The sequence below is a fragment of the Acanthochromis polyacanthus genome, chromosome 15 (genome assembly GCF_021347895.1).
Source record: "Acanthochromis polyacanthus isolate Apoly-LR-REF ecotype Palm Island chromosome 15, KAUST_Apoly_ChrSc, whole genome shotgun sequence".
Classification (NCBI taxonomy): Eukaryota; Metazoa; Chordata; class Actinopteri; family Pomacentridae; genus Acanthochromis; species Acanthochromis polyacanthus.
In genome coordinates this window covers 12,961,694-12,981,438 of record NC_067127.1, presented here as the reverse complement: position 1 = coordinate 12,981,438, position 19,745 = coordinate 12,961,694, and the positions used below count along the sequence as shown (strand labels likewise).

At 39.6% G+C, this 19,745-nt stretch overlaps 3 protein-coding genes across 3 annotated transcripts in view; 1 reads left to right on the top strand and 2 right to left on the bottom strand.

Annotated features, from left to right (window-relative positions):
• Window positions 1-547: 547 nt before the first annotated feature.
• Window positions 548-5,031, bottom strand: bag2 (BCL2 associated athanogene 2). Its single transcript, XM_022202701.2, has 3 exons — window positions 3,412-5,031; window positions 2,990-3,099; window positions 548-1,689 (listed from the first exon to the last, which is right to left on the bottom strand). The coding sequence occupies exons 1-3, from the start codon at window positions 3,531-3,533 to the stop codon at window positions 1,295-1,297; spliced, it is 627 nt and encodes a 208-aa protein (XP_022058393.2). The 5' UTR covers window positions 3,534-5,031; the 3' UTR covers window positions 548-1,294.
• A 482-nt stretch (window positions 5,032-5,513) lies between these two features.
• On the bottom strand, window positions 5,514-16,091 carry znf451 (zinc finger protein 451). The gene is made up of 12 exons (XM_022202698.2): window positions 15,952-16,091; window positions 15,051-15,134; window positions 14,843-14,956; window positions 13,362-13,473; window positions 12,889-13,039; window positions 12,655-12,781; window positions 12,360-12,519; window positions 11,171-11,318; window positions 9,518-11,025; window positions 9,365-9,436; window positions 7,344-7,409; window positions 5,514-5,672 (listed from the first exon to the last, which is right to left on the bottom strand). Exons 1-12 carry the CDS (start codon window positions 16,069-16,071, stop codon window positions 5,632-5,634), a joined length of 2,703 nt encoding a protein of 900 aa, XP_022058390.2. The 5' UTR covers window positions 16,072-16,091; the 3' UTR covers window positions 5,514-5,631.
• A 2,256-nt stretch (window positions 16,092-18,347) lies between these two features.
• Window positions 18,348-19,745, top strand: part of dst (dystonin) — a 110,582-nt gene continuing 109,184 nt past the window's right edge. Inside the window, 2 exon segments of the mRNA XM_051960487.1 lie at window positions 18,348-18,753; window positions 19,089-19,120. Of these exon segments, the coding sequence (XP_051816447.1) occupies window positions 18,570-18,753; window positions 19,089-19,120 (216 nt within the window). The 5' untranslated portion in view covers window positions 18,348-18,569.

Genomic DNA, 19,745 nt, shown 5'->3' with positions numbered 1-19,745 from the left:
TTTAATCAATTTATTCTCTTACAAATCATTAGAATTCTTAATCCAAATTACCGATTACCTCGTCAGGTTAGCTCTGGCTAATCCTCACCATATTTCCTTCTCTCTCACACCATACACACACTTCCACACATGCACGCACACACACACACACACACACACACACCATATCTACATTGTACATAGTTCACTTGTCATTATTTTCATAGAATAGTTAATAAATACCTCATTATAGACCAAATTACAGTCTTGTGTTTCTTTGTGTAGAATGTGGTCAATTTAAACGAGGATTCAAGACTTTTTGATATGAGATTGATCAAAATTTTTATGAATATTAATTTTTTTATTAATATTAATTTTTTCCCTAGAAATCTAGGGTGGTGCCCCAATTATTGATAACGAGAGCAATAAATCATAACGTAGTACTGCTACACCCTCTTACTAGTATTTTCAGGATGTTTCAGCTACATGCTAAAATTCTCTACTAAATACTAAGTACTGATGTGATTTTCTAATACAGCAAAAAGCTACCCATGACATATTCAAGGACTTAACCCTTTTAGATAATGCGTGTTTTATTCAGTTTTATGCAAAAAAAAAAACCAACAAAACTTTGTGAAAATACGAATCCACAGCTTGATGTGACTTGTGTTGTCTTCACACAAAGAGGTAGTGAGTGCACACCCAAAATCCTTACCAAGTGCCTAATTGAAAAAGGTGACACAACAAAACACAAAAACACACTCCATCATTGGATTTGTTGTTTGTCAAATCGGATAAACCAGTCTGGGCAATCTGGTGATCTAGAGCAGACATATTCTTTTAGTAGTATCTGGATGCTTATTTCAGATGTCAAATGAATTCACTTTCACCTGGCAATGAAATGTCGATAGACTGTTTTTCACACTGTTGTATCACCTAAAACTTGGCAGACGATCTACTGACGCATTTATAAGCGCTTAACTCGAAGTTGATTGCCAGCACTGGATTTTCTGAAAAACTGAGCAAACCTCCAATGAAGCAATGTGTCTTTTTCTGTCTTAAGTGTGTGCGAACACACACTGTGCACTGTGTATATACATTAAGAAATCAATATTAAGGTTGACGGAAAAGACAACGATTTAAAGGTAAAGCTTGGTATTTTTTGCTGTAAGGTTCAGCATCACTGTGCTTTTCCCAAAGGGGCATTTCTTGCTGCTACTATAGTGGAGTCCTTCTCAAAGTTAGTACAGGACTACAATAGTTTTCAGTGAGGTTAGTGGTATTCAAGACACATTTAATTTTTTGGTGACAAGTCTTATTGACCACCATTGGCTTGTGTGTGCTCAAGTTTCTGATGATCCATAATCTTGATGTTCTTTTCAGCATTCTCAACGTTCCTCAACAAAGTCTCCAACCTCCGCTTTATCTTCTTCTGGTCCTCTAGAGCACAGCTGATCACGATGGCCTGAAACTTCTGGTCGATGGGAACAGCTGGTGCCTCAGACACACAGGCGGCGTGCAGGGCCATTAGCCGCTGACGACCACCGTACATGTCGTCCAGTAACTTCTTCACTATTTCATCTATTATAGACGTGGCCTTGTGCAGCGCGTCCTCCTGCTGGGGGTTTCTGATTGTGCCAACGGAGATCTCCACAGACAGCGTCCGCCCCATTAGACGGTCTGCAGTTAAATTCAACTCTTCTCTCTCCCCTGGAAGATACAAAACAAGGGATCAAAGTTGGATCTTGAAAGGGAAAAAAAAAAAAAAAAATTACACAAAGCTAGACACAATATCTAACTTAATTCTTGTAAGGCATAGAAGCACACTGATTCAGCTTGGCTTATGACACAAACAGCTTATATTCAGATCCTTGCCCTAGTTCTTGCTGGACTCATGTTATTGTTGAGTCTTCCACAGTCCATGGATGTGTTCAAGGGAATGTAATTCTACTGATGTGTGGTTGATCTAGGCAAGATTTGGTGTAGTTTAACACTAGAATGATCATGATTTGTGGAACTTAAGTTCATTTAAAAAAAAAACTGAGTCGGGCAAATGTTAATTATGATTATGTATTATTTTTTTGTATTGCTTTTTTTCCCCATGGGGCTGACAAACTTTGGTGTACAGAAAAACGCACAATCTCAACAAAATGATGACATACATTATACTAAGTAAGTTGTACAGTGGTAGCATTTATGGCACGTGTACTACACTGGATTGTATTGTTGTCTGTGTGAGGTTAAATCTCTTATATGCACCCTACTGTATGTAAGTCATTGTTACAAAGACTATTGCACTCATGTGTGGGAGACTTAACATCCGTATGTTAGTGGAAACTATAATTAGAATATGTATAGATGGATCAATATTGCAGATCTAGCTTAATGTGACCACTTTTAATATGGGTGTTACAACAACCACCCTCTTCCCCACCTTTACCCAACCAGTCCCTTCAGATGGCTGGTTTCTCTGAGCCTGGTTCTGTCAGCGTTTTTCCTCCACCTCCTTATTTCAATTATTTCAAGGTTGTTGTTTTTTTCCGTTCTTTCCCGTTGTTGCTCATAGGGAATCCAAAGGCAACTTTGGATTGTTGGATTTTCTGTTCTCTGTTTAGAACTTGTAAAGTCTGTACCTTACTATGCTAAGTGCTGTGAGATGACGTGTTGTCAATCTGTGCTGTATGAAGGCTAAATGATTTATAGGTAAAAAACAAAAATGGGAGCCCAATTCCTGTAAACTCTGGGTGGAGCACAAAGACTATCATGTTGCCTTATTTTTCTTCAAACCTCCTGAGGTTTTTTTTTTTTTTTTTAAACACCACCCAAGCCCTGAGCAGCATTCAGAGGATAACCTCACTGGATCACAATGCTACAGTGAAATCAGAGGAGCTGAACAAAACAAAACATAAATTCAAAATACAGCACTCTGCATGCTGCTTCTGTCCAACATCATGAAGCAGTGTGTGACTTGAGGTCATGTGTAGGTTGTAGGAGTGAACAGCAGCCTCACCAGCACAGATGTTACGCATTTCTTGACTGTTCTGTAAGGACTGAATCATTTCCAGGATGCACTCCCTTTCCTGCTCCATGGCCGATGCAGCTTCGCGTAAAGCCTCCACCCTGACAGAGAAACAGACACAAGACAGGGTTTAACGCCATTTACAGCCGCATCCCCCCCTCTGTAAAACTAATGGGCTGGTATTACTATGAGGTAAAGAATGAGGTAACCACCATTAATCCGTGTACACTGAATGAAAGGGGATGATTTCATTAGGATGACTCCAACTGATTATCATTTCACGTTTTCTCACAATCATTTCATATCTTATACATGCATTTATGAAATTTAACAGCAGGTAAACAACATGTGAGCAGCCATACAGTAAGCCACAGTACATAGCGCACATGGTCAGGCCTGTTACTGAACTGTACCTAATTTCCAGCTGATCCAAACTTTCCAGCAGCTGTCCCGAGCGATCCGCCATAGACAGAGTCCTGCTGAACTTGCTGCAGGTAGCTTCGTTCATCTTCGCCTGTATTTTCGCCTGAGCCATGATGATCAGCGCTGATTATTAGGATCCGTCCAGAGAGGAAAACCCGACGTGCGACCGACGCTCTGCTCTGTCCAGCTGACTGCAGCAGCCCACAGGGAGAACATTTCCTAACATGGGCTGCAACTTCCTTCACTCGCTCCTCGTAGAAGTTTCCCGAGCAGACCAGAACTGCGGTGCCCAAAGTCAGGTTCGCAGACCCCGAGTGGTCGTCTTGTCCACGGAATTAGATAAAGCTACGCTCTTTGAGATGTTTGTTAGATCTTTTCATTTCCAGCTAATATCGGTAGCTGAGGTTACTTTAGAATGCAATAATCGTTTGTTAACAGAATATTTTTTTAAATAGTCTATTGAAGTACAAAATAGTGTTTGAAAGCACACAAATTAAATAAAAAAAAAAAAACAGAAATGTAGGCATAAGCTTATGCATTTATTAGATTTTCAGGGTATTAAAGTGCTTTTTGCACTACTAAACTGGATAACAAATTTACATAAGCTTAAATTCTCAGCACTTTAGCCCACTCGGAAGCTTTTAGTGGTGACACTACTTGCTATCAATGACTAGAATATTAAAGGGACAATCTATTATTCTGGGTAAATTGAGATAAGTCTTTCTCATCTGTAGATCCTGTCAGATTAAATAGTTGGTAAATATTATGGGTTAATATTGGCCAATCACAGATATATTGGTATTATGTTGTCCAATATATATATATATTTTTTAGATTTTTCTGCAATTATACAAAAAGAGATGCTTCAGATAACAGAAATGATCCTGCAGCACATGTAGCAGAGTACATTTTACAGCTATGCAGATGGCGGTGCGGAATCAAGTGGTGTCTTCACAGTAAGCTGATAAATCATTTGTGAAATACATCATTGGGAAATTAGTCAACACTCCATCGTTATTACTCTAGCACACAAATTAATGGTACATGTATGCATTTCTGTAAAGTATATCTGCCTATATCCATGTTTTCACTCTAACAATCTGCATCCCCATTTGCCCTCCAAATCCATTACGAGACAGGCTCTACACACCAGTGATGAGAGAATGATACTGACAACCTTCACCTCTGTCATATAGTTGGTATGTAGTTTGATAGAAGCTGCTACATTCTACAACCAGGACGTTCCAGTGCTAATTAACTTTCTTCACGAGTCCATAAATACTGTTTGTCTGCTGGGCCACTGACTCAAAACTATTTTTGGACAGTTTTCTTCATTATCTGATAACAAGCATTGCAGTAACCCCCAATTATGCACCGGATGTCAACCCAGTAATTAAAAAAAACAAGCTAAAGAAATCGCTTTTTGAAATAAATGTAAATTGTAATTAGGTAGCAACACAAAATAAATCTGACTAGTGTGAATCTACTCTTAAAGGAATTCATCAGCCACCCCACTAATGATTTTAAAGACAATAAAAGGAAACAGACAGCAAAAGGTGGTTGCTATAATTGAGCAGTAGTTATCGCGGGCTTCACCTTAACTAGTGTACACATTCAAGCCAGTGCCCAAAAAATGTCTTATCTTCCTTCAGAGAGGTGTTAAAGTTTAACAGAATAATAGCTTCTTTAAACCATTTACTCCTTGAGAAACAAAACGTGGACAAAAAACTTTGGTTTTAATTAAGAATAATGATCTATTACTTCACCATTTACAGATTAGGACCTACATGACAGGATCAAAGGAAGGACAGGTGCATAGAATACAGTAAATTTCAAGTCTGCAGTGAAAACAGAAGCTGCAACTGGAGACAAAGTTAGCACTATGGTCACAAGTTTGGCTGTGGCATCTTGCAGTGTCATCGATGCCATCTATAGCACATGTGTCGACACACTTAAGTGTTGAGTCCGTACAACAGAAGACTGTGCGTAAATCAACAGCCTCAAACTAACCTTTCAAAACATGTTAACCTGCCTGCTCCTGTATGATCTGGTTGGTGTTCCAAATTGCAAGTACAGAGGAATGCAGCAAAAGTAAAATACCAACTAACATTTATTTATTACATTCTGAACATAATATAGAATACCTTGTACAAAACATTCCGATACAATGCTCAATGAACAGCATGTCACACAAAAAAACTGCCCGGTGCTTAGAACTCTAGGAGACTTCTTTTAAGAGCTTCTTCCAATTCTGTGAAAATACAACAACAGAATATAAGAATCTGTAAGACAACATTGAACTATATTTGTAACAATTCTGAGAAAATGTTGTGTGAGTCTAGTCAGTGACTCTTTTCTAAATTGATTCACTTTCATTTTAATACTTATAAATAATCTCTTAATGCGTTTGAACATAAAGTACACTCACATTTTGGGGTAAAATATTTATATTCTCATACAGCTCCCACCATAATTGACAGTGACCCCGAGACGTATATGGACAAGTAAAGTACATTAAAAAAAATATACATTTCATTGCAATGGACAACAAAATGCCAAAGCAAATAGCAGTTATTTTAATGTAATTTTGTGTGGTATTAAATGAGAAAACAATAGACAGTTTCAAATGAGAACAATTAAGCATTTGGGTATCCTCCACAATGTTAGTATATAGTTTGTCATCCTTTAGCCTGCAAATTGGCTTGACAATATCTCCATGAGTTGCGCTAAAAGTTACTCCATTTTCGGTCTGCAAAGCTTTCAGCTCATCCACACAGGAACATAAACAAGCTAATTTGTTTTCTGTCCATGGTATCCCGCAGGCACTTTGCAGGATTTAGGTCAGAGCTCTGGAAGGGGAGCTTCTTAGATTTTGTACTGGCTGAAAGACTCTCAACAGGTGGCTGGTCCACTCTCCTCAAATGACAATCTGATTTATTTAGTGTAACGGAAAATATTTGCTTAGAAATGCGTTTTTATCTGGTCAAATATTTCTCTATCTTGCAGGCTATTTAATTAATTATCTTATGAATCTCATGGGAATTTGCTAATAGTTTAAGTTGCTGTCTTCTGTTTAGTCTTAAAGGGGAACTTCGGTTTTTTTTTCAACCTGGGGTCTGTTTTCATATGTAATTTCATACATGTGAGTGATGGAGAAATGAATTTTCGACATAACTCCAGTATTTAGCCAGGCAGGCAGCTTTGCAGCTCAGCTAGCAAAAAGTATGGGGCAGCTGGCCCCCCTGCGTCAAAGTCCGCCCTAGCGTGCTTTTGCCCCACACTGACCGGCTCAGATAGTCTCAATGAGTGTCCCACAACATACTAGAGATGAGAAGTGAACGAAAACCTCCACATTACCTGGAGATGGCTCTTTGTTGTGGTCTGTATCCAAATCTCAGGACGCTAGAAAGCAAATCTTGTTCTGAAATCGCGCGATAGCTCACACCAAAACCGCAATTTCGCGAGCTCTCGCACGATTTCGGAACAAGATTTGCTTTCTAGCGTCCTGAGATTTGGATACAGACCACAACAAAGAGCGATTGCCAGGTAATGTGGAGGTTTTCGTTCACTTCTCATCTCTAGTATGTTGTGGGACACTCATTGAGACTATCTGAGCCGGTCAGTGTGGGGCAAAAAGCACGTAGGGCGGACTTTGATGCGGGGGGGGGGCCAGCTGCCCCATACTTTTTGCTAGCTGAGCTGCTAGCTGAGATGCTAAGCTGCCTGCCTGGCTAAATACTGGAGCTATGTCGAAAATTCATTTCTCCATCACTCACATGTATGAAATGACATATGAAAACAGACCCCAGGTTGAAAAAAACGAAGTTCCCCTTTAACTAGCATGTCTGTGTGCTTGATAAGTGGAACCCACTCTGTTCTCAGGGCAAACAAGGACTACAAGCTCGGCCACAATAACACATACCTGCCGACTCTCTCGCTTCTTCTGCGCTCAAAGACAGTGCATGGTTCAGTTCGTCGTCTTGTTCATCTGGAACAGAATTCAGAATTGATTTATTAAAACCTATTTTAAAAGCAGACATTTGTAGCAATATAAAAATCAATCAACCCATGACTAACTGAAAGACAATAAGACAGCAGAAGTGTTCACACTAGTGACAGGCATTTATTACTTTCAAGAGATACATAATGTTAATTTCATTAATAGTTGAGCCAAAGTCATCTTTTGATCAATAGAAGTGTTACACCTACAGTACTTAAGAGCTGTGAGTTTAAATACACACGTGGACAAAATTGTTGGTACCCCTCAGTTAAAGAAGGAAAAACCCACAATTCTCACTGAAATCACTTGAAACTCACAAAAGTAACAATAAATAAAAATTTATTGAAAATTAAATAATCAAAAACAGCCATTACTTTTGAATTGTTGATTAACATAATTATTTAAAAAAACAAACTAATGAAACAGGCCTGGACAAAAATGATGGTACCTCTATAAAAGATTGAAAACTATTTGACCAGAGTGACATGATTAACTCAGGTGTGTCATTTAATTGACATCACAGGTGTTTCCAAACTCATAATCAGTCAGTCTGCCTATTTAAAGGGAGACAAGTAGTCACCCTGCTGTTTGGTGAAAAGGTGTGTACCACACTGAACATGGACAACAGAAAGCGAAGGAGAGAATTGTCCCAGGACATCCGAAAAAAAATGATAGACAAACATCTTAAAGGTAAAGGCTATAAGACCATCTCTAAACAGCTTGAAGTTCCTGTGACAACAGTGGCTCATATTATTCAGAAGTTCAAGACCCACGGGACAGTAGCCAACCTCCCTGGACGTGGCCGCAAGAGGAAAATTGATGACAAATTGAAGAGACGGATCGCTCGAATTGTATCCAAAGAGCCCAGAGCAACCTCCAAAGAAATTAAAGGTGAATTCCAAGGCCAAGGTACATCAGTGTCAGATCGCACCATTCGTCGTTGTTTGAGCCAAAGTGGACTTCATGGGAGACGACCAAGGAGGACACCACTGCTGAAAAAAACTCATAAAAAAGCCAGACTGGAATTTGCAAAAATGCATGTTGACAAGCCACAAAGCTTCTGGGAGAATGTCCTTTGGACAGATGAGACCAAACTGGAGCTTTTTGGTAAGGCACATCAACTCTATGTTCATAGACTCAAAAACCAAGCATACGAAGAAAAGAACACTGTCCCTACGGTGAAACATGGAGGAGGCTCAGTAATGTTTTGGGGCTGCTTTGCTGCATCTGGCACAGGGTGTCTTGAAAGTGTGCAAGGTACGATGAAATCTGAAGACTATCAAGGCATTCTGGAGAGAAATGTGCTGCCTAGTGTCAGAAAGCTTGGTCTCAGTCGCAGGTCATGGGTCTTCCAACAGGACAACGATCCAAAACACACAGCCAAAAACACCCAAGAATGGCTGAGAGAAAAGCGTTGGACTATTCTAAAGTGGCCTTCTATGAGCCCAGATCTGAATCCCATTGAACATATGTGGAAGGAGCTGAAACATGCCATTTGGAGAAGACACCCATCAAACCTGAGACAACTGGAGCTGTTTGCTCATGAGGAGTGGGCCAAAATACCTGTTGACAGCTGCAGAACGCTCATTGACAAATACAGAAATCGTTTAATTGCAGTGATTGCCTCAAAAAGTTGTGCAACAAAATATTAAGTTATGGGTACCATCATTTTTGTCCAGCCCTATTTCATTAGTTTGTTTTTTTAAATAATTATGTTAATCAACAATTCAAAAGTGATGGCTGATTTTGATTATTTAATTTTCAATAAATTTTTATTTATTGTTACTTGAGTGAGTTTCAAGTGATTTCAGTGAGAATTGTGGGTTTTTCCTTCTTTAACTGAGGGGTACCAACAATTTTGTCCACGTGTGTAACTAGCATTGTTTTGCAATTTTACTCTGTAGTCTGGGGTTAAACAATGTCTATGTATTTTTATTGCCTACTTTCATGTTCTTCACTCTCTTTGCTGGCCTGGTTCATGCTAAAAAACTTCACCAGTGTTTCATCTTCAATCTCTGCAAATAGAAACAGAAAAATGGAATGAAATGCTGCATGCAAACACTGACAATAAATGCCGACCATTTTATTTGACTTACCATCGTTGTCTGGTTTAATCTCCACAGCACTTAGGATGTTAACAGTGCTTGGTTCTGCTTTCAAGTCTTTGCTGCAGTTCCTGGAACTCATGCAGGGCTCCAGTGTACAGTGTCGAGAGTGATAATGTTTATGGAAACTGGGTACACTCCTGAAACTCTCCTGGCAAGCTTCGCATTCTACGTCAAAGGTCTTGTCAAGGTTCAAGGCTGTGTGCTTTGTGTGGACGTGAGTCTTCATCTGTGCATAGGATGACAAAGATACACCACAAGGAGCACACACATACTGGCATTTTCCTTCCGCAGCCAGATTCCTCATGCACTGTGTATAAGTAGCTTTTGTTTCAGCTTTGCTCTCTTCTGAACCCATGCATGGACATGTCAGCTGACTGGTCCTTTCAGCGGCGGTAGTCGGCTCAACAACTTCAGCATCATCCATACAGTGGTAGTCTTTACTGTGAAGACTCTTGTAGTGGTCCAAGAACTCGTCCTCAGATTCAAACTGCATGCTGTCGCAGAGGCCACAGAAATGGTTACTCATTATGTGCCCATCATGCTCATTCATACAGTGCCTCCGTACAGTGGACTCTTTAAAGAACTTCTGCGGGCAGTGTCCACAGATAAATCTCTGAAAGCTGTGATTGCTCAGGTCACTGCAGTGTTTCTGGACGGCCGCTTCGGTGTCAAAGATGTCTTCGCACATCCTGCACATCCAAGTGTACTGTACTTTTGAAGATTTCTCTGCAGTGCTCTGCTGGACTTTAGACGTCGAGAGTGAGTGCAGGGTGACCTCGCTGCTAGTGGACGGCTTGGCATCAATGACTGTAGCAAACTCTTCAGGCACTTCTTGTTCAGTGAAGTAGGCGTGTCCACTGTGAGCTTCTGACACGTGCGACAGGATATCTTCATACCGCGGCATTTCAACTTTGCACTTGCGGCAGTAGAAGAGGAAGTTGGAGAGATGCGCTCCCCCGTGAAAGCGACTCATATGCAGGCGGGTTATTGAAGACTCTCCCATGTGTTTGCCACACACTCCACACTGATGGAAAATCTGGTTCACAGCCAGGAGATGCTTACTAGCTGCAGCCTCCTCTGAGAACTGCAGGCCGCATTCACAAAACCACGCTGTTGATGAGTTTCTGCTACTGCAAGCAATCACACTTGCACTTATTCTCTGCCGTTTTGCTGGGAATTCATCACAATCACTTCTCTTTTTGTTCCTTTTTTGAAAAGGCATCTCAAGGCCAGTTGACCATCTTCTCTCCTGCTCCTCTATAGTCCTCTGGGTGTGTTGAATTTCACTAAACCTGCAGTACTGAAGAAGTGCTCTTGCCATTGTTTGGTTGACCTCAACGTCATGATGCATTGATTCTTTGTGACTCTCAATCTCAGCTTGGCTGAGGAAGATTTTACAGCAGAGGGGACACTGCCCTCGCACTTGCAGCTGTTTCATTACTTGCACTATAGTTTTGTCAGCCTTGGCCACAGCACAGCCGTGTCTGCAGTGCACACTAAAAGAGAAAAATGAGGGAAAAGAACAAGCAAAACTCAGTTCCACAAAACATCTGAAGGAAATCAGTGTCTGCTATGCATTCATTTATTATCAAAAGATGTAAATACATGCACATGAGCACAGTAAAACACAATAAAACATACTTAAAGTGAGCTTGAGCTGCTTGATGTGAGGTCAGTACTTTGTGACACAGAGAGCATCGAACACTGAACGCCACATCCTTGCATAAGGCGATGAGACGATTCTTAACATGCCGTGGAACAGGAACTGGCAGGGCTCTTTCTTTGGTTTCTTTAACAAGAAAAATACAGGAAAAGACACATGTAATCTTGCTCATAAAATACCCTCCTGTCTTACTTAATTTGTCTTATTTAGATAATTATCTAGTATGCACTGGAAATTTGTGCATATAAATCCTTTGGGGAAAGGCTGTATACAACCACAGGGCTTTTCCTGGCTCAGGACCTTTGGCTGGTGACTATGCAGACAGTAAGCACAGACAGTAAGTCTGGGTTAACCTTTTTTGGCAGAAATCTTTACATTTTTCTGTTATTTCTACAGTAAAATTCCTTTAGTGGATACTATGCTTGGGTAAATGAAACCCTTATTGGGATAACTGCTTAAAAAAAAAATAAAAAATAAAAAAATAAAACTACCTGTTCCATTAGCTACATGGAGATGCCAGAGGAAGAGGAGGCTAACATGGCTCAACAGTCCTAAGAGCTGAACAACCTCACACTGGATGGCAAACTGCAATTAAATATCATGGGTAAAACTGCTGGCAGAGTCCAGTACAGCCCGACTGGTAAACCTGACATTCCATTAGCGTTCAGGCCGTGTCAAAACAAAGCAGCTTAGCTGGCTTATCCAGCACCAGTCAGGCATGTAAAATATAATGAGAGTGGATGAGAGGGGAACTAACTACTGAAAGGTGCAGGCATTTTATTAAGCCTACATTCTGCTTGATCAACAATTGTTTGATGAACTGCTGTTAGAAGACATCTGGAGAAGATTTGAAAGGCGACTTTAATTGCCAATTATAATAATTTTGGTGCTAATGATTTTCCTCTGGTTACATTTCTTTGAGGATGCCAAAAATCTGATATGCCAGAAAAATCCCGGGTAACCTTTGCACAAAAATGTCTTTTAAAGTTAAAAACACATCTTCATCAATTCGGACGTCCTTTAAATTGTGCAGATGAAACAGAAATGTATTCAATACTTGTGGTTAGTAACTACATTTTGGTTTCCCCGTGCTCTTTGCTTTTGCCTGTTTGAATATGTGGAGTTTTAATAAAGATATAGGAGCAGGCAAAGTTCAGCAACACTTACCATTCATGGCGAGCGACTCAGTAAAATGGTTTTTGGCTGACATGTGCTGAAGACACTCATCTCGGAGGTTGAACAGAAGGTAGCAGGCAGGGCAGGCAAAACACACAATCCTCTGATAAGTCTGATCGATGCTGTGACCATCAGCATTAGACGAGGACACCTAGTAATCAGAACAACATATCAGAATTATTGCACCACTGCAAATCAATAGTTATTGTTGGCTATTTCCAAATAATAAATATCATTTTAAAAAAAACATGAGAATTACATAGCACGCTCAGAAAAGTGCACAAACCTTAGACTCAAGATGTTCCCTCCATGCTTCTTTAGTTTGAAATTTTTGAGCACAGACGACACAGGCAAAGAGCTCTGAAGGACTTCCTGTAAGCCTAATTGCCGGGTCACAAGGGGAGTGATCAAACCTGTGCACAAGGAGTTGTGTTCAAAATGTGCACAAAACATGGCAATTTGTACTCAGGAAAATGGCTACGGCATGATAGCTGCACTGACATGAACAGAAAAGGATTACCTTTTCAAATGGCCATCAAGGAGGGAGGCATTGTCATAAACTCTACGGCAGTTAATTACTGGACAAGTGTGTCGAGTTGAGCTATTAGTGGGGAAAGAAGCAGGTCTGCGTCTTCTTCCAGAACCAGCACTGATCACTCCAGGCTGAAGACCTGTATAAAACACAATAACAGGGTATAATTTCCTCAGATGATTCAACAAATTCTCCAGTGCATTTTCACTGTAACAGAATGCCGTCTCATTTACATGCCAAGTTTTAAGAAAATAAAATTACATTTTAATCAGCGTTCTACTGGAAAGTGGGTCACTGCAGTTGTTCAGAATAGTATACAGATAAAAATACAACATGTATCATGAAGAAATGCTTTTAAAGTTGTTCTATTGGCTCGACTCAATTCAAATCCTAAGAGTTTAGCAAACAACAATGCCAGTTGTTATGTAACATATTTCTTCTGATCCAGATTAAAAATTTACCTGGCATCTTTAACCACATGTCGACACAGCGCTTTGCTTCCTGATTAATTCCATTTGTGGAACTAAACGCCAACTCCTGCTGTCCATGAGCTCTTTGCAAGACTTGCTTCTCCTAAAAAAAAAAAAAAGAGATAAAAACAGTAGTCAGAGCGTATTCTCCCATATTTTATTTACGACTGTCTTATATGAAAGACACGTGAGAAAATAGCAGCAGAAAGTGTGTAATGTTAGTCCTCTAAGTGACAAACAATACAATGTTGCTGAGAGTAAATACACCGCTCTGTTCATTTAAGTACCGGAGGTGGCTACCTTTATTTTGCTTTCTATCATTTTGCCCACAGGGTGGCAGTGTTGCTGCTACCACTGACCTTAAAGGCATTATGGAGGATGTTTTTTTGTTTAATTTGTCTGATTCACATAAAATGAATATACTGACCTTTAGTGGACTTGTATGTATGGTCTCTAAAAGAATAAAAAATTTTAAAAAAAACTGTGGACATGGCAGGACCTGAAAAACATCAGCCAATCAACGCGCTCGGACCGAGGCGTTTGGGTTGCTCCCTTTCCTGTCAATCAAAAATCTTCCGGCTCAGGCCTAGTTACGTAGATTACGTACGCCTTGGACTTACGTGTTTTGTGTATGTGTTGCTTTGGTATAGCTTCGTAGTTAGCTGGTGACTTGTTTTGCTCATCTTTTTTGACATAATGGCAGATAAAGATCCAGGGGGACCCAGCCGTAAAAGACAACTTCACGAGTGCTACGCAAGTTTCTGGAGGGGGGCGTTTCTTCGTAAATGTTAAGAGGGGGGAGAGGGAGAGGTTGTATGTGCGCATGCACATGCTACGTTCAAAGTCGTAGGAAATTAAATCTCCTCTAATGCCTTTAATATGCTTCATACACCAACACAACACACTAAGAAAATATCACAGTGGGAATTTAAAGTCACATTTAGAGTCCAAAAGAAAATATAAAAACTATTTCTGTTTACAAAGCTGTTCATGTGATTTTACCAGCATTGAAGTGACAGACTGGAGTATTCTGAAAAAGCTATGAGAATACCTTTTTGTAAATATATAAAACATTATATTTTGATAATGTCACACCTCTCAGTTTTACCCCTAAGTGTGTACGGTGATTTTAATTTGAGGCAGATCCCACAGGAAGCAGGGATTATAGTCTAATTTCCTTTGCCACTCGAGATGTTGGTGCTGAATAAAAATGAATATCTGAATGTAATAGAATAAATATAATCTATTAGGAATTATCAGCTACACATTACAATCATTTTGCCCTGAATGTTTGTGTTTAAAATGCTGCCTCTGTAATGACCTCATGTTGTTTTGCTTTTAAATGCATGACAAGCCAACTAAATTAATACAAAGACAGGATACAAGGCAGGAACGTGCACTCCAGAAATAACCGAATTACACTCTTACAAGCAACAAATAACAGCAGCTCATTTTGTTTAGAAGCAACTTACCTTGAATGCCCTACATTTATCTGCTCTTTCTTTTTTCTCTTGAGCCACCTGGTGTGCCAGTTTGTCCAGAGTAGACGTAACACGTGCTTTATGTCGGGTGATTTTATCTTCAAGCTAAGAGTAGAAAGAAAAATGGAGAACATTTTCAGAAAACTCCACACAGGTATTTACTCAATCTGGAAAATAAATGTTCAATTTAGTGACTCACTGTGGTTGTCAATGACGAACATCCGTCATCGTCACTGTCACTCAAAAGATCAATACATTCCAATACTGGTCTGAGAGGGCCCTCCTGAAATGAGTGCAAGACAACAATCAGTGTTATAGAACACACCACAAGTCCAGATTTGAAGTATTTGGACAGTTACACATTTTTATTATTCAGGCTCTGGGAGATGGTTGTGTGAAATACAGCCCTTTCAACACATACAGCCCAAAGTTTAGAGGTTTAAAAGAAATCAGAGCTCTTTCATTTTGGGTATTATGTGTTAAAGTGCTATACCTCCCATATACTCCTTTCTATATTGATACAAGTCAACTCAAAGCTATTCAAAGCTGACATTTATTATAGTGTGCATTATGCTATTTCAAATCAAAGAGCCTGAAGAACAATAAAGTGTTATAGTGCCCACTACCACTGGTCTGAACTGTCTGCAGTTCCGGCATAATGTAAGAAGGGCAGTTTTCTAATTTTAGTTTCAACAACAAAGATAATCTGTCTGTTAGTCATCATTACAGTTATACAGTGTATGGAGCAGCAGCTTATTTTGTGTAGCGAATTAAATGTGATGATGAATGAACTAAGGAAAATGGCAACCTAATTTGATTTCAGTTATGATGGTACTGCAAATAGAATAGAATATCCTTTATTAGTCCCACAAGGGGAAATTTGCAACATCACAGCAGCAAAGTGACAGTAAGAAAACAGCTATGAATTAAAGATGTGAGCTATACACAACAGAGAAACACAAGGATACTCGAACACAAATTTACATGAATGAATTACACTTGGATTCATTGCAAGAGAGGCAGAAGTTAAGCAACTGCAATTGTAGATTTTATCCTTTGAAACTACTGTTTTTAAGACACAAAGTGTACACAAAACTTACCGATACAAACTCCACTTCTTCCACCTCATCCTCGTCTTCTTGAATAGGAGAGGACATTTTTTCTAGGAAAGAAGGAGGAACAAATGTCATTTTTAAAGCTGTAGGACTAGTTTTGAACATGCATGTAACGTAACTAGATTGAAAGAATACCAGCTAGTAAGCACGACAGACAAATATCTTAGCAGTAACAGCTCCAGCATTAGGCCTACTTACAAATTTTGAACGAGTTAATCAGCACCCATTTTCTTCAGGTACGGTTTAGCTAAATGCGAACAACAGACGTTGACATAGTTACAGTAATAGTTGCATGAGATTTAGCCACAGTATAGTGTAGCTGACATATCCGGTTTATGATGCTAATATTAGTAAGTTGTTCAACGGACAAACATTAAAAGGCTGTATTATCTATAGGTAGCTATTAGACTCAGGAGGCTACGTATAAACTTTAAAAAACGACAACACTTACATTAAACTAAACTCTGCCAGTGTAAAAATCCAACATGGGGGCACAATTTCTTCTTCGTTTAGCTACCACAGTGCTATTTTTATGTGCTGCCACTGAGGTGGGAGCTGAATCACATTCAGTCTTCATCAGTGTTGTTGCAGTGCAACGGCAGGACTGAGCTCAGAGCTGGTAAACAGCACAGCCACAGTCCAGCGAAGAAGAAATTACGCGCGACAGTGCAGCTTGAGACGTTCATGGACTGTAATAAATTGAAGGTAAAAGGGCATTTAGCTGCAGTCCATACATGCAAGCCGTGTTTTTGCTATTTTGTGCACATCTGACGTCGACGTCAAGTATCCGTCTCCGTCACTAAGACGTCCAAGTGGACAAGTGTCTTCTAATGGGTTTGTATAAGCTGAACATCACAGTACCTGCTGCTTGATCTGTTGACTCCCCCTTTGACAGCGCGCTAGCTAGCTGCTGCTACAAATCAAAGTGAACGTAGCTAGTTCGGTCTGCAACGTCGCATGTACCTGGCGCGCTCCATTTTGTTTGCGATGTGTCCCGCACGGACGGGTTTTTTTGGGCTACTGCGGCAGAAGAAATGCGAGAACAAACTCCGCCCGTGCAGTGGTATTTTATCCGGGCCGAAGCGCAGTACTGTTGCTAACTATCACGCTATTAACATTCTGGTTACTCCAGTTTCCAGGAAGTGCTGTCATTTGAGCTTTTTATCGCCATTCATTGGCGAAATGGGTTGTACAAGTTCACAGATATATGACCACTGAACACAAACCGTGATAAATAAATAGTAGCAGCATGTAGGAGAGCAGGGACTCCCCAGCACCCTGCTCTCCGTAGTGAAGGTAACGTGAATGCATTAGAAATGCATAAATGAACTCTACTAATTGTGACATAAGCCTTAAATATAGAATTATACCAAATGAGTGTGACAAAGACACTGATATTTACTGTATGATACTTAGAAAATACAGGCGTATTTACACATCATTCAGCGATGGTTATATAGAATATGTTTGAGATTATGTAGCCTAGACATAACTGTAATGCCATAGTTATTTCACTCAAAACATTTTTGCATGTGTATTTTGCTTATAATGACCTGTTTTTTTTCTTAAGTGTATGTGAATGGGGCATACCTCATGTATAATCAAATCTGCACATCATTCTATTTGTAAAGGTACATTTTTTGTTAACTTTATGTTCGATCACATTAGATTTTTTTGCAGGTGTATATGACTTACAATTTTTATACGGTATGTGAACATACATGACCTATAACAAAGTATATGTTATCATACATGGAATACTATTTGTACTATATAATCTAATACATGTGTTGCATTTTTGCATATATGGACCTAACTTGATATAGCAGTTTGATAAATGTGAAAATGTGTTAACATGATGTACTGATTTTGGCTCATTTAAAACTGCAAATAAAACTGTTTTTGCCTTCTGTCACACCGTTTTCCTGAGTCTTTAATCTAATGCAAGAAAAGCGATATCACTGCATCCAAAAATTACATAACCCATGTTGGATTATGACCAGAGTTGGTTTCTATGTGTTTTTTTTCTCTCTCTAATCCTGAAAGTGTCAGTACATAACACCTGCCTCATTTCAGTGCCTGTCAGTTGCTAAACAGGGTACATTTTGCAGAGATACTGAGTAGTTATATTCAATAAAATATACTTAATAATGTGTGTCAGGCAGGTATGCTTTGTTGGTAACACTGTAGGTATATTATATGCTAAAATAGGTGGGGGAAAGTGTCCCTATAAATTACTTCAGTGGACTGGTTCTACATGGGTGAATATGTCCTTTGGTTTACAGCATCATCCTGTTGGGCAGTCCACTCTGCAGCACATTACTGCGATGCTGGGCTGAATCTGCTGACTCTCCCTGCTCCTGTTCAAAAAATAAATAAATAAAACGTGCGTCTGTGCTGAGTCATGCATTGTAGCTCACAATAATGATATCAATACTAGCCTGGGCTGTCCTCAGTGAATCTATACGCTGCCCTCGGTTCGCTGTGCGATGCTTCACGTATGTCAGCGAATGTCTTTATCCTCATCTCGAGCTTTCTGCGATCTAACGGCAGGAGAGGAGCCAGCTGTCTGAGGCTGCCGGATCTGTCCTATATCTCGCCTTATGATGATCGCTGCGGCGTTTTTGGTCCTGTTAAGGCCGTACAGTATTCAATGTGTGCTGCTGTTATTGCTGCTTTTGCTCGGAACTATTGCGACTATATTGTTTTTCTGCTGCTGGCATCGCAGGCTCCGTAATGGAAAGCATCCAATAAAATCTGTGCTCTCTGGACGCTCCAAGAGCCGCGGTGAGTAACGCAGGCCACCCGCATCTCCTCATCCTGACACTTCATGTCTGAACATTACGTATGTTTCTAATGTGATCACAGTCTGTCTATGTTGTATTTAGCAGATGTGTCACTAGCAGACATCTGCAGGTCGGGCTGTAAGATGACAAACATGACTTTCATGAGAGTGTTAATGTGCGTAAAGACAATCTGGTTTTCTGTTAAACTAGCCTGACGTATCTTAAAGTTGGTAATATTTTAAACGATTACGCTACACTGATGAAATCTGACATGCCATATTTGAAGATTAATGTTAGATAATATCTCATCGTAACATCTGTTGTCTATCCCTGTAGTTGGCCTCCGAACGCATCATTTTCGATCAGAGGTAGGATGAACTTTTTACATTATGATTTTGTCAATAACAGGCCTCTCTGATTGCAAAGAATTTGATGTTTTGTAGCTTAAAACAGACGACGTGTGATCGTTTGGATAGAATTTTGAAAATGCTTCATTCCAAAGTCAGTCTCTTTGGACTTTTATGGAGGACTGCATGACTATTTTAAGGACTGTGCTGTGCGCAATGCGCATGTGTTATCAATAAATAATGTTGGTGAGTTTGCAGTTTCATTCTTTAAGGTGGGATGAAGCTGTGTTGTTAGAAGCACATGGCTGAAAGTAAGTTAGTTGATGGAAGCCTGAGTTATATAATCCAGAAGGTATTTTTGCAATCACATTTGCGTCTGTCTGAATGCATCAGCTTTAGCAGCCATTACTACAGTCACACTTTAAAATGTTATGGCTGTTATGTTAAAAGCTATCTTTGCAAACCAAATGTTGCAGCAGGCTATATGATCTTGCCTATAGAAAGCATTTTCCTGTCATTTCAAAACTAAACTAAAAAAAAAAAAAGTTTGAAATTCAATATTCATGGCAAATAATGTTTTTAGTAAACCCAGTATTTATTGAAAGTGCAATAGCTGTATCAGTTTTATTGCTATAGATTCTATTTG

Excerpts from the sequence above, each read along its gene's own strand:
- bag2 (XM_022202701.2), bottom strand. The coding sequence starts at position 3,533 with ATGGCTCAGGCGAAAATACAGGCGAAGATGAACGAAGCTACCTGCAGC. Across the intron at positions 3,100-3,411 it reads TTGGATCAGCTGGAAATTAG|GGTGGAGGCTTTACGCGAAG; the intron begins GTACAGTTCAGT and ends TTTCTCTGTCAG. Across the intron at positions 1,690-2,989 it reads AATGCGTAACATCTGTGCTG|GGGAGAGAGAAGAGTTGAAT; the intron begins GTGAGGCTGCTG and ends TGTATCTTCCAG.
- znf451 (XM_022202698.2), bottom strand. The coding sequence starts at position 16,071 with ATGTTCAAAACTAGTCCTACAGCTTTAAAAATGACATTTGTTCCTCCT. Across the intron at positions 13,474-14,842 it reads ATAAATGTAGGGCATTCAAG|GAGAAGCAAGTCTTGCAAAG; the intron begins GTAAGTTGCTTC and ends TTTTTTTTTTAG. Across the intron at positions 13,040-13,361 it reads CATGTGGTTAAAGATGCCAG|GTCTTCAGCCTGGAGTGATC; the intron begins GTAAATTTTTAA and ends TGTTTTATACAG.